At 43.6% G+C, this 14,448-nt stretch overlaps 1 protein-coding gene across 1 annotated transcript; it reads left to right on the forward strand.

The window, feature by feature from the left end:
* Positions 1–4,389: 4,389 nt before the first annotated feature.
* Positions 4,390–9,266, forward strand: inip (ints3 and nabp interacting protein). Its single transcript, XM_064943630.1, has 4 exons — positions 4,390–4,823; positions 5,016–5,112; positions 5,271–5,361; positions 8,673–9,266. The coding sequence occupies exons 1-4, from the start codon at positions 4,799–4,801 to the stop codon at positions 8,778–8,780; spliced, it is 321 nt and encodes a 106-aa protein (XP_064799702.1). The 5' UTR covers positions 4,390–4,798; the 3' UTR covers positions 8,781–9,266.
* Positions 9,267–14,448: the final 5,182 nt, after the last annotated feature.

The raw sequence follows: 14,448 nt of genomic DNA on the forward strand, positions 1-14,448 counted from the left end.
AGGCTCCACTGATAGCCAGGTGTAGCGGTGCTGAAAACAAGGCCCCACTGATAGCCAGGTGTAGCGGTGGTAAGGAGTCACTCCATGGTGCTGAAAACAAGGCCCCACTGATAGCCAGGTGTAGCGGTGCTGAAAACAAGGCCCCACTGATAGCCAGGTGTAGTGGTGGTAAGGAGTCACTCCATGGTGCTGAAAACAAGGCTCCACTGATAGCCAGGTGTAGCGGTGCTGAAAACAAGGCCCCACTGATAGCCAGGTGTAGCGGTGCTGAAAACAAGGCCCCACTGATAGCCAGGTGTAGCGGTGGTAAGGAGTCACTCCATGGTGCTGAAAACAAGGCTCCTCTGATAGCCAGGTGTAGTGGTGCTGAAAATAAGGCCGCACTGATAGCCAGGTGTAGCGGTGGTAAGGATTCACTCCATGGTGCTGAAAACAAGGCCCCTCTGATAGCCAGGTGTAGTGGTGGTAAGGAGTCACTCCAGCCAGGTGCTGCTGAAAACAAGGCCCCACTGATAGCCAGGTGGTGGTAAGGATTCACTCCATGGTGCTGAAAACAAGGCCCCACTGATAGCCAGGTGTAGCGGTGGTAAGGAGTCACTCCATGGTGCTGAAAACAAGGCTCCTCTGATAGCCAGGTGTAGTGGTGCTGAAAACAAGGCTCCACTGATAGCCAGGTGTAGTGGTGGTAAGGAGTCACTCCATGGTGCTGAAAACAAGGCCCCACTGATAGCCAGGTGTAGTGGTGGTAAGGAGTCACTCCATGGTGCTGAAAACAAGGCTCCACTGATAGCCAGGTGTAGCGGTGCTGAAAACAAGGCTCCGCTGATAGCCAGGTGTAGTGGTGGTAAGGAGTCACTCCATGGTGCAGAAAACAAGGCTCCGCTGATAGCCAGGTGTAGTGGTGCTGAAAACAAGGCTCCACTGATAGCCAGGTGTAGTGGTGGTAAGGAGTCACTCCATGGTGCTGAAAAGAAAGCTCTGCTGTTGAGACAGCTTTATGTAGAGCAGTAGAGTAGAGGCACTTACAGAAGTTGTACACATAGTAGCCTAGGGGCTGGGAAAAATGTGGCCTTTTAAATATGCATTTCATGCTATTCTATTTATGTAACGTGAAAACGTAGATATTTCAGCCCTAGCCTAATATTCTAAGAGTTGACTTGGTTTGAGCCGGCCCGGGTTTATGGTTTGCGTAACATTGTTACCTATGTTTGAGACCAACATCTCTCACGTTACTAGAATGACATTCACGTTCTACGATCTCTCTCTCTCCCTCTCTGCTCTGATAGACATGAGCCTGCATCTCTCCAGCGTTGCGCTTCAACATGTATTTCCTTATAGAATCAAAGCTGCACAAAGGCTTCTGGGGGAACTGCAGCACTGAAATATCTACGTTTTCACGTTACATTTGTGGGGGCAACTCAAATGAACTTTGATCTCTTTTATTCAAATTTTTACATTGCAAAAAGAGAAAAATAATGTATGTTCATGCCACGAGATGTATCAGGACGAATAGGTTCCAGGAACAACAACAAAACCAGTCCAAAACAAAAAGTTTGCTGGTCCTGTTTGGACAGGATCCGGATCACATGAAGCACTGCGGGTGCTGCTTCTTGTCATTGATTTGTTTCATGATCAGTGTCAAAACACTGCTTTTAAATGTCCAAATGCTCAATCAATATGCTGAAAAGGCCTGTGATATTTTGAAGACCAAGCTCTCTTACACACAGGCCACATGTGTTACACTTGTGTTCAGATTAGCCCCATTTATAAATTAATTTGTTTAACACTTTTTTGGTTACTACATGATTCCATACGTGTTATTTCATAGTTTTGATGTCTTCACTATTATTCTACAATGTTGAAAATAGTACAAATAAAGAAAAACCCTTTGAATGAGTAGGTGTGTCCAAACTTCTGACTTGTATATTGAGGCAGCAGGTATCCTAGTGGTTAGAGCATGGAGCCAGTACCCGAAAGGTTGCTGGTTTGAATCTCTGAGCTGACAAGGTAAATATCTGTCATTCTGCCCCTGAACAAGGCAGTTAACCCCCCTGGCTGGCCGTCATTGTAAATAAGAGTTTGTTCTTAACTGACTCATTAAATTTAAAAACAAATACAAATATTCCGGACTCCGACACATGATACACAAACACAGTTTTATCTGTACCAGACATTGATCAGGTCATCTTTGGATTATGGGAGTTTTTTTTGGATCGGCAGCCAAAACGGTACCACAGCGCCTCGATAGGATACAGTCAACGGCCCTGAGATGGTGTGTTGGTGCCTTCAGGACGACACCTGTTGAGGCATTGCAGGTCGATAGTGGGGAACTGCCACCGAGGATAAGGAAGGACAAACGGGCATTACTGGCCCGAGATCGAAAGGGAGTTCAGAAGGACACTCTGTGGTCATGGCAACTGGGGAATGCTGGGAGCAAGGAGAGGGTAAACAGAGGGGCGTGCGGGTGGATCATTGGGCAGAAAGTGGTAGAATATGGACTGAGGGGGAGAGAGAGATTCGGGCCGGCAATTGCATTGGGGAACGTCCCTCCGCGGCTGTTTCTGAAACCAGGTGTAGATGTGGATATGATTGAGGGTAAGAGATAATGGGGAGAGAACGTGAGACGGCGTTTAAGGATTTTTACAGATGGTTGAAAGGATCCAGTCAGGGGCAGGGGTGTGTATCCCAGATTTCAATGTTACGAGTATGTAAGCAGGTGTCCGTGTATACGGCCGAGTCGATGAGTCTACAGTAGGTTTGAGATGGATGGAGGAGGAGGTGATCTGCTCTGATTGGGCTGCGGTGTTGAGTAGTGTGAAGACAGGCAGGTCGGATAGGGGAGACTTGCTTGTGGAGACGATGGTGCTGTTAATGGGATTGGAGAGGATGGAAGTAACTGGGTTCCAGTCCGTGTGGGTGTGGAAATCTGCTGAGAGGAGGATGGCTCATAATAATGTCTGGAACGGAACAAATGGAATGGCGTCAAACACCATGGAAACCATGTTTGATATATTCTATACCATTCTACCTATTCCGCTCCAGCCACCACCACGAGCCCATCCTCCACAATGAAGGAGGCCACCAGCCTCCTGTGGTGTGGAGGGTAATAAGCAGGCTGATGGGGAGGCTAAGAGTGCTGTGAGGAGAGAGGCGTAGACATTCAGGGCCCACTGGCCCCCATTTTAGTCAAGTCCTTGATCCAGGCAAAAGGGCTCAATCTTTGGCAAAGGAAATGGGATGCTGGTGGTAAGGGGAGGTAATAGTCTGTTTTTATTTAACTAGGCAAGTCAGTTAAGAACAAATGCTTATTTTCAATGACAGCTTTAAGAACAGTGGGTTAACTGCCTTGTTCACAGGTAGAACAACAGACGTTTAACTTGTCAGCTCGGGGGTTTGTTCTAGCAACCTTTCAATTGCTTGTCCAACACTCTAACCACTAGACTACCTGCCGACCCTACACTCTAACCACTAGACTACCTGCCGACCCTACACTCTAACCACTAGACTACCTGCCGACCCTACACTCTAACCACTAGGGTACCTGCCTCCCCTCCACTCTAACCACTAGGCTACCTGCCTCCTCTACACTCTAACCACTAGGCTACCTGCCACCTCTACACTCTAACCACTAGGCTACCTGCCTCCTCTACACTCTAACCACTAGGCTACCTGCCTCCCCTCCACTCTAACCACTAGGCTACCTGCCTCCTCTACACTCTAACCACTAGGCTACCTGTCTCCTCTACACTCTAACCACTAGACTACCTGCCGACCCTACACTCTAACCACTAGGGTACCTGCCTCCCCTCCACTCTAACCACTAGGGTACCTGCCTCCCCTCCACTCTAACCACTAGACTACCTGCCTCCCCTCCACTCTAACCACTAGACTACCTGCCTCCCCTCCACTCTAACCACTAGACTACCTGCCTCCCCTCCACTCTAACCACTAGGCTACCTGCCTCCCCAGTAAGGAGAGAGGAAGTAGGAGAGAGGAAGTTATCTGCAGTAGACTACGGTTTGGGCACACGGGTTTGAATGCCACATTGTGGATGATAGGGAGAAATGAAACGGGTCTGTGTGATGAGTGTTTAGCGGCAGAAATGGTGGAACGTGTGTTTTATATTTTGTGAACTGTATAACGTAGATAGGGAGAGATTGTGTGAAAGGGTTAGAGAGGCTGGACGGGGGTTGGGGTTTGGGTGGATTAGTGGGGGAAAGGGGAAGGGAAGTGGTGTCTAAGGCTCTATTTCACTTTCTTAGAGGAACAGGACTAATGAAGATAATTTAATATAGGTCGGCAGTCACCGGCCTCACACTCCAGTACAATAGGTGGCGTTGTATGGATCTTAAAAGTTGGATGCGATCCGCCAACCCAATCACAAAGAAGAAGAAGACGAAGAAGAAGGAGCAAACGTTTCGCTGCGCCTGCAGATCTGTGTACTCGACCAAATAAACCTTGATTTGATCGATAGTCCCCAACTTGACAAAAACGATCCGCTCGAACGCGCCCTTAGTTGAAGTGGTCACGTTACTTTTTTTTGTTGATACACGAGTTCAACAGAGAAGTAAAACGTAGTTATGTTTTAGCGGCTTTGTTTCTGTATATAGCAACAAAAATATATATATTTTACGTAGAACTCAAGCATTCTATTCTTTGTAATAGTTATGTAGCTATTTGAACGACCGGTGAACATCTGCTTATCCTTGGTCGATTTGTCCCAGTGCTAATGCTAACTAGCTAGCACAGCGCTCTCTCTATCTTTTGTGTTGTTTAGGCTGCAGTCACTTTCTCTGACATGGCCTCGCCTGCACCTGGAGCGGGTAAGTCAAGTAGCAGAAGGCCGGGTAGGATAGCTAGTAGGTAGCTCTGAGCCAGGGTGTTTTCTGCTGCTTGCTGATGGCGAGTCTTCTTCAAGTAGCACTGGACTACAGCTAAGTTGGCTTTATTTGTGCTGATACTGCATTTCTATAATATTATTTTGTTGCTAATCAGTATTTATTTCCTCTACTCAGGATTCCAGAACAAGAACCGTGTTGCCATTTTGGCTGAATTGGACAAGGAGAAGAGACGCTTGATACAGAACTCCTCCATGAATAACCCAGGAGCCAGGTGTGTGTGTGTGTGACAAACTTTGTCTGCGTCCCTTATAGTGAACTACTTTTGAACAGAGCCCTGGTCAAAAGTATTGCATTTATATAGGGTGTTGTTTGGGACGTAGACCCCAGTGCAGCCCCTGACCCATATCCCTTCATCCCTCTCGCCAACAGCATCCCTCTCTCCAGACCAGCTCTGAATAAAGACTTCAGAGACCACGCGGAGCAGCAGCACATCGCTGCCCAGCAGAAAGCAGCTCTGCAGGTAAGGCCTTGACCTCATTCTAAAATTTCAGAAATGCACCCCTCCCTCCTTGTTTCATCTGGGGGTAAGCATAGATCTATAAGTGATTGGACGGGTGTGAGCGAGGTGTTACCTAAACCGACCAATTGAGATCTGGGATTTCTTCGAGGATGGAAGGATGCATTTCAGAAGTTTTTTTAGGAGGGTCATAGGTGGCCCCAGAGCCATTCTGCATGATCTCTATCAATACAGAAAGGCAGGGGTCGGCAACATGTGGCCCACGAGTGATTTTTATTTTTCGGTTTAAAAAAGACAACAACTACTAGGAATAAAGCAAAGAATGAGTTTAATGTAGAAAATCTGTTCCCAAATATTCCCAAGACAAAAAAATGAAAAGTGACTATCTTAATGTAATCAAAGAGGAAAGTGGGATACCTAGTCAGTTGGAAAGGGGGATACCTAGTCAGTTGGAAAGGGGGATACCTAGTCAGTTGGAAAGGGGGATATCTAGTCAGTTGGAAAGGGGGATATCTAGTCAGTTGGAAAGGGGGATATCTAGTCAGTTGAAAGGGGGATATCTAGTCAGTTGGAAAGGGGGATATCTAGTCAGTTGGAAAGGGGGATACCTAGTCAGTTGGAAAGGGGGATATCTAGTCAGTTGGAAAGGGGGATATCTAGTCAGTTGTAAAGGGAAAGGGGGATACCTAGTCAGTTGGAAAGGGAAAGGGGATATCTAGTCAGTTGTAATGGGAAAGGGGGATACCTAGTCAGTTGGAAAGGGAAAGGGGGATATCTAGTCAGTTGGAAAGGGGGATATCTAGTCAGTTGGAAAGGGAAAGGGGGATATCTAGTCAGTTGGAAAGGGGGATATCTAGTCAGTTGGAAAGGGAAAGGGGATATCTAGTCAGTTGGAAAGGGAAAGGGGGATATCTAGTCAGTTGGAAAGGGGGATATCTAGTCAGTTGGAAAGGGAAAGGGGGATATCTAGTCAGTTGGAAAGGGGGATATCTAGTCAGTTGGAAAGGGGGATATCTAGTCAGTTGGAAAGGGAAAGGGGGATATCTAGTCAGTTGGAAAGGGGGATACCTAGTCAGTTGGAAAGGGAAAGGGGGATATCTAGTCAGTTGGAAAGGGGATATCTAGTCAGTTGGAAAGGGGGATATCTAGTCAGTTGGAAAGGGGGATATCTAGTCAGTTGGAAAGGGGGATATCTAGTCAGTTGGAAAGGGGGATATCTAGTCAGTTGGAAAGGGAAAGGGGGATATCTAGTCAGTTGGAAAGGGAAAGGGGGATATCTAGTCAGTTGGAAAGGGAAAGGGGGATATAGTCAGTTGGAAAGGGAAAGGGGGATATCTAGTCAGTTGGAAAGGGGGATATCTAGTCAGTTGGAAAGGGGGATATCTAGTCAGTTGGAAAGGGCCGGGGGGATATCTAGTCAGTTGGAAAGGGGGATATCTAGTCAGTTGGAAAGGGAAAGGGGGATATCTAGTCAGTTGGAAAGGGGGGTCAGTTGGAAAGGGGGATATCTAGTCAGTTGGAAAGGGGGATACCTAGTCAGTTGGAAAGGGGGATACCTAGTCAGTTGGAAAGGGAAAGGGGGATATCTAGTCAGTTGGAAAGGGGGATACCTAGTCAGTTGGAAAGGGGGATATCTAGTCAGTTGGAAAGGGGGATACCTAGTCAGTTGGAAAGGGGGATACCTAGTCAGTTGGAAAGGGAAAGGGGGATACCTAGTCAGTTGGAAAGGGGGATATCTAGTCAGTTGGAAAGGGGGATACCTAGTCAGTTGGAAAGGGAAAGGGGATATCTAGTCAGTTGGAAAGGGAAAGGGGATATCTAGTCAGTTGGAAAGGGGGATATCTAGTCAGTTGGAAAGGGGGATATCTAGTCAGTTGGAAAGGGGGATATCTAGTCAGTTGGAAAGGGGGATACCTAGTCAGTTGGAAAGGGGGATACCTCGTCAGTTGGAAAGGGGGATACCTAGTCAGTTGGAAAGGGGGATATCTCGTCAGTTGGAAAGGGGGATACCTAGTCAGTTGGAAAGGGAAAGGGGGATACCTAGTCAGTTGGAAAGGGGGATACCTAGTCAGTTGGAAAGGGAATGGGGGATACCTACTCCAAGTCTCAGAGCGAGTGACATTTGAAACGCTATTAGCGCGCACCCCGCTAACTAGCTAGCCATTTCACATCACATCGGTTACACCAGCCTCATCTCAGGAGTTGATAGGCTTGAAGTCATAAACAGCGCTGTGCTTGCGAAGAGCTGCTGGCAAACGCAGTAAAGTGCTGTTTGAATGAATGCTTATGAGCCTGCTGCTGCCTACCACCGCTCAGTCAGACTGCTCTATCAAATCATAGACTTAATTATAACATAATAACACACAGAAATACGAGCCTTTGGTCATTAATATGGTCGAATCCAGAAACTATCATCTCAAAAACAAAACGTTTATTCTTTATTTATTTATTCTATCAGTGAAATACGGAACCGTTCCGTATTTTATCTAACGGGTGGCATCCATAAGTCTAAATATTCCTGTTACATTGCACAACCTTCAATGTTATGTCATAATTATGTACAATTCTGGCAAATTAGTTCGCAATGAGCCAGGCGGCCCAAACTGTTGCATATACCCTGACTCTGCGTGCAATGAACGCAAGAGAAGTGACACAATTTCACCTGGTTAATATTGCCTGCTAACCTGGATTTCTTTTAGCTCAATATGCAGGTTTAAAAATATATACTTGTGTATTGATTTTAAGAAAGGCATTGATGTTCATGGTTAGGTACACGTTGGAGCAACGACAGTCCTTTTTCACGAATGCACACTGCATCGATTATGTGCAACGCAGGACACGCTAGATAAACTAGTAATATCATCAACCATGTGTAGTTAACTAGTGATTATGATTAAGTTTAATGTTAGCTAGCAACTTACCTTGGCTTCTTACTGCATTCGCGTAACAGGCAGTCTCCTCGTGAGGCAGGTGGTTAGAGCGTTGGACTAGTTAACCGTAAGGTTGCAAGATTGAATCCCTGAGCTGACAAGGTACAAATCTGTCCTTCTGCCCCTGAACAGGCAGTTAACCCAGGCCGTCATTGAAAATAAGAATGTTCTTTTTTTACACAACAAATGTTCTAATCTGGGAGGTAAACTTGATAAAGTATTCTATCATTTGTCTGTGTATTCAGATGGAATCAAGGCCAGAATGTACCAGAGGCCACAAAATTAGAGCTTCTTTGTCAAACACAATCTAACCATAGAGGTCACTTTCTACTCTGTGAACTTGTGGAAAACACAGCTAATCTTTCCTTTATCTTCTGTTTGTAGCATGCCCATGCTCACTCTTCTGGATTCTTCATCACTCAAGACTCGTCCTTCGGGAACCTGATCCTCCCGGTGCTGCCTCGTCTAGACCCACCTCCACCAGCAGAATAACGGAACCTTAAGAAGAAAACACCGGACGGCTAAACGCTGCAGGTGGTTTACAGATCACCTGTTGGGTGTTGACGAATGGCAGCGGACCACAGATCACGTGTTGACGAATGGCAGCGGGGGCCACAGATCACCTGTTGGGTGTTGACGAATGGCAGCGGACCACAGATCACCTGTTGACGAATCAGATCGGCCCCCATTTTTCCCAACGATTCTGTTGAATTGCCACTGTTCATCGACACACGGCACATCATTTAGTGCACATGGCCGACGTTCGTTTCTGGTGTTTTCTCCAACAGACATCGTGACAACACTTTGTTACTTTCTGAACAAGGTCTTGGATTGTTTGTTGAAGCTAAGGGTCATGTTATTTCTGTCTATTTTTGGTGCACCGTACATCATGTGGTTTTGAAAGACAAATGTCATTTTTCTAACATTTTTTATAAATGGAAAAAAGGCCTAATCAAATAAAGATCAAGTCAACAACAACATTTGGACCTTTTACTTGGGAATTTGCAAACTCATTATATTAAACCCAGAAACATAGAAGGAACCAGGGTTGGGTTTAGTGTTTGATGACAAATCAATTACGTTACAAGTAAAAAGTAATTGGATTATAGATACTTTTGAAAACTATATAATTACTTTTAAATTCCGAAAGGATGTTTGTGAAAAAAAGAAAAAAAATCGACACCTTTCTGTTTCCTGTAACATTCAATTCAGCATTGGAAAAAAAGCACACGTTTTATAGTGTGTTCCACCTGAGCGAGTCTGACCACAAGGCAGAGACCAATATGATGACACATCGAATGTGTTTGATGGATCCTTTTTATATCATACGAAAGTAACGAGGTAATCAAATTACTGCGTTTGGGTAAAGCCCAAAATCACATTAGTTATTACAATTTTGGTAGTTAACTAACGGATTATATTTAGAAAGTAATCTACCCAACATAGAAAGGAACTATGAACATAGCTTGTGAAATAACACATATGGAATCATGTAGTAACAAAAAGTTACTATTCAAAATATATTTTAAATTCATCAAAGTAGCCACTCTTTGCCTTGATGACAGCATTACATTCTCTCAACCAGCTTCACCCTGAAACGCTTTTCCAACAGTCTTGAAAGAGTTCCCACATATGCTGAGCACTTGTTTGCTGCTTTTCCTTCACTCTGCGGTACAACTCACCCCAAACCATCTCAATTTGGTTGAGGCCGGATGATTGTGGAGGCCAGGGCATCTGATGCAGCACTTCATCAATCTCCTTCTTGGTCAAATAGTCCTTATACATTCTGGAGGGTCATTGTCCTGTTGAAAAACAAATGATAGTCCCACTAAGCCCAAAGCAGATGGGATGGCGTATCGCTGCAGAATGATGTGGTAGCAATGCTGGTTAAGTGTGCCTTGAATTCTAAATAAATCAGTTTCACCAGCAAAGCACCCCCACACCATCACACCTCTATGCTGTAAGGTGGGGAAAACACATGCTGAGGTCACCTGTTCACCTACTCTGCGTCTCACAAAGACATGGTGGTTGGAACCAAAAATCTTAAAATCAGAGGACAGATTTCCACCGGTCTAATGTCCATTGCTTGTGTTTCTTGGCCCAAGCCAGTCTCTTCTTATTGGTGTCCTTTAGTAGTGGTTTCTTTGCAGCAATTTGACCATGAAGGCCTGATTCACAGTCATTGAACAGTTGATGTTGAGATGTGTCTGTTACCTGAACTCTGAAGCATTTATTTGGGCTGCAATTTCTGAGGCTGGTAACTCTAATGAACTTATCCTCTGCAGCAGAGGTAACTCTGGGTCTTCCATTCCTGTGGAGGTCCTCATGGGAGCCAGTTTCCTCATAGCGCTTGATGGTTTTTGCGACTGCACTTGAGTTAACTTTCAACGTTCTTGAAATCTTCCGAATTTCATGTTTTGAATATGGTGTCATTTTGTTCATAAACCATGTGCCATAGAATCAGTACATCAAAAATCTCTTACCAACTATATATGGCACAGCTGCAAAAAATGTTGGTACTTAAATGAAACTGGTATACTTTTTAATGTATCACAATTTTCTTTAACCAATTGTGGTCTTTAATGGGCCAACAGACACGTTCCTTACTTTTTCCCCCTTCCACTTGCGTCTTCCATTTTTGTGGAAATGCTGCACTTAGTTGGTTGTGATATTGGGTAGAGCAGACATTTCCATATGTCTGTGTTAGCTGCATGTGTGAGATAACTCCACCAGTCCCATTTGTGATAACATTTACAAAGATTAGGCCTTTTATTTTTATCGCAAAAATAGTTTTTTTTTATCAATTAGTTTGAGTTTGATAATATTTGTATTTTCTGGTGGATTAAACTGAAATTGCAAAAAAGTGAGAGGTTGTAATCTGAATATAGTGAGAGGTTGTAATCTGAGTATAGTGAGAGGTTGTAATCTGAGTATAGTGAGAGGTTGTAATCTGAATAAAGGGAGAGGTTGTAATCTGAATAAAAGGAGAGGTTGTAATCTGAATACAGTGAGAGGTTGTAATCTGAATACAGTGAGAGGTTGTAATCTGAATAAAAGGAGAGGTTGTAATCTGAATAAAAGGAGAGGTTGTAATCTGAATACAGTGAGAGGTTGTAATCTGAATACAGTGAGAGGTTGTAATCTGAATATAGTGAGAGGTTGTAATCTGAATACAGTGAGAGGTTGTAATCTGAACAAAGGGAGAGCTTGTAATCTGAATAAAGGAGAGGTTGTAATCTGAATAAAAGGAGAGGTTGTAATCTGAATACAGTGAGAGGTTGTAATCTGAATACAGTGAGAGATTGTAATCTGAATACAGTGAGAGGTTGTAATCTGAATAAAAGGAGAGGTTGTAATCTGAATAAAGGAGAGGTTGTAATCTGAATAAAAGGAGAGGTTGTAATCTGAATACAGTGAGAGGTTGTAATCTGAATACAGTGAGAGATTGTAATCTGAATAAAAGGAGAGGTTGTAATCTGAATACAGTGAGGTTGTAATCTGAATACAGTGAGGTTGTAATCTGAATACAGTGAGAGGTTGTAATCTGAATACAGTGAGAGATTATAATCTGAATACAATGAGAGGTTGTAATCTGAATACAGTGAGAGATTGTAATCTGAATACAATGAGTCGTTGTAATCTGAATACAGTGAGAGGTTGTAATCTGAATAAAGGAGAGGTTGTAATCTGAATACAGTGAGAGGTTGTAATCTGAATATAGTGAGAGGTTGTAATCTGAATACAGTGAGAGGTTGTAATCTGAATACAGTGAGAGGTTGTAATCTGAATACAGTGAGAGGTTGTAATCTGAATAAAAGGAGAGGTTGTAATCTGAATACAGTGAGGTTGTAATCTGAATATAGTGAGAGGTTGTAATCTGAATACAGTGAGAGGTTGTAATCTGAATACAATGAGAGGTTGTAATCTGAATAAAGGAGAGGTTGTAATCTGAATAAAGGAGAGGTTGTAATCTGAATAAAAGGAGAGGTTGTAATCTGAATACAGTGAGAGGTTGTAATCTGAATATAGTGAGAGGTTGTAATCTGAATACAGTGAGAAATTGTAATCTGAATATAGTGAAAGGTTGTAATCTGAATACAGTGAGAGGTTGTAATCTAAAGGGAGAGGTTGTAATCTGAATGAGAGGTTGTAATCTGAATACAGTGAGAGGTTGTAATCTGAATAAAGGAGAGGTTGTAATCTGAATAAAGGGACAAAGGAGAGGTTGTAATCTAATCTGAATACTAAAGGGAGAGGTTGTAATCTGAATAAAGGGAGAGGTTGTAATCTGAATACAGTGAGGTTGTAATCTGAATATAGTGAGAGGTTGTAATCTGAATACAGTGAGAGGTTGTAATCTGAATACAATGAGAGGTTGTAATCTGAATAAAGGAGAGGTTGTAATCTGAATAAAGGAGAGGTTGTAATCTGAATAAAAGGAGAGGTTGTAATCTGAATACAGTGAGAGGTTGTAATCTGAATATAGTGAGAGGTTGTAATCTGAATACAGTGAGAAGTTGTAATCTGAATATAGTGAGAGGTTGTAATCTGAATACAGTGAGAGGTTGTAATCTGACTAAAGGGAGAGGTTGTAATCTGACTAAAGGGAGAGGTTGTAATCTGAATAAAGTGAGAGGTTGTAATCTGAATACAGTGAGAGGTTGTAATCTGAATAATCTGACTAAAGGGAGAGGTTGTAATCTGAATAAAGGGACAGGTTGTAATCTGAATACAGTGAGAGTTTGTTGTAATCTGAATAAAGGGAGAGGTTGTAATCTGACTAAAGGGAGAGGTTGTAATCTGAATAAAGGGAAATCTGAATACAGTGAGAGGTTGTAATCTGAATAAAAGGAGAGGTTGTAATCTGAATAAAAAAGTGAGAGGTTGTAATCTGAATAAAAGGAGATCTGAATAAAAGGAGAGGTTGTAATCTGAATAAAAGGAGAGGTTGTAATCTGAATAAAAGGAGAGGTTGTAATCTGAATAAAAAGGCCATTCTGGAACATGGGGTGACACATTCTTACTGATCCGCTAGAGAACCAGTTTGGATTGAAGTATAACTTTTGTATGACTGAAGCCTTCAGTGAGGTCTAACACTTTAATATGTAACATGTGCCATGTTATATGATGGGACAAGCTACCATTTAGTGTTCTTTCACACAAGTAAATCAATGCATTTCATTGCCTGGAGAACCCATTTAACTGGAAATGGTTGCAAGTATGGCCTCCTTGTCTCTGTTGATACTGTAGCTGAAGTTTTGTTTATTGTCCGATGGAAATGTCTTGTGCTTTAGTCCGACCCCTCAGAAAGACAGAGGTCGGAGTAGAGGGCAGCCATACTACACCACCCGTTGAGCAGTTTGGAGTTTACGGACACAACGGCAAGAGATGGCATCAAGGCAAAAAAACAAAACGTGCACCCAGGGAGGAGCCCTGGACAGAGTTTAAGAAACCTTGCTCCAGTAGGCCTGCATGTGGACTCGCTGCCAAGGCCCGTCTGGGAAGTCCCATGAGTGTAGCAGCGATAGCTAAGGCACGTTCCTCGTCATGTGACATGCAGAACAACACTTGGCCTAGTCTTTGATAACTGCATCCTGGCCACCAGAAGTAGCTGCGTGCTTCATTCGCACCATGCCACAGTGCCCTGAATAGAGTTCTTCAAGGAGCTTTATGATGACTCAAAAAGCCCCAGAGCAAAGCATTCCAGACTGAACTGTGAGCTCCTTTCTTCTCACCGGGTAAGGATTTAGGCTGTCCCGACAGCTCTCCTCCTTTCCCACGAGTGACAATGTACCCAACCTCAGACATCACTGGATCAGTACGAGTGCCCTAAAGGAGCAAACTAAAATATCAACACGTCTCATCTCAATTAGCCCTAAAATCCCTAGTTTGAAAGCACCAGTTTTTCTGGAAGCTATGCCATTTCCTTCCACGTGAGCCAGCCCTCTAGCAGTTTGAGTTCCAACCAATGAGCTTCAACACCTCGCCATTTGAGTGACAGCTAGCAAGATGCGCACACACAGCGAGCGCAGTGACATAGTACGCAATTTTCAGGGACCCCTTTTGGCTCGTGAGCGATACTTTCAAAACTACTGGCTAAAAAGTTTACAAAAGTACCGTAGAATCTTTTTAAAAACAACACCAGATAGATCATCAAAAG

This window comes from Oncorhynchus masou, chromosome 28 (genome assembly GCF_036934945.1).
Source record: "Oncorhynchus masou masou isolate Uvic2021 chromosome 28, UVic_Omas_1.1, whole genome shotgun sequence".
NCBI classification, from domain to species: domain Eukaryota; kingdom Metazoa; phylum Chordata; class Actinopteri; order Salmoniformes; family Salmonidae; genus Oncorhynchus; species Oncorhynchus masou.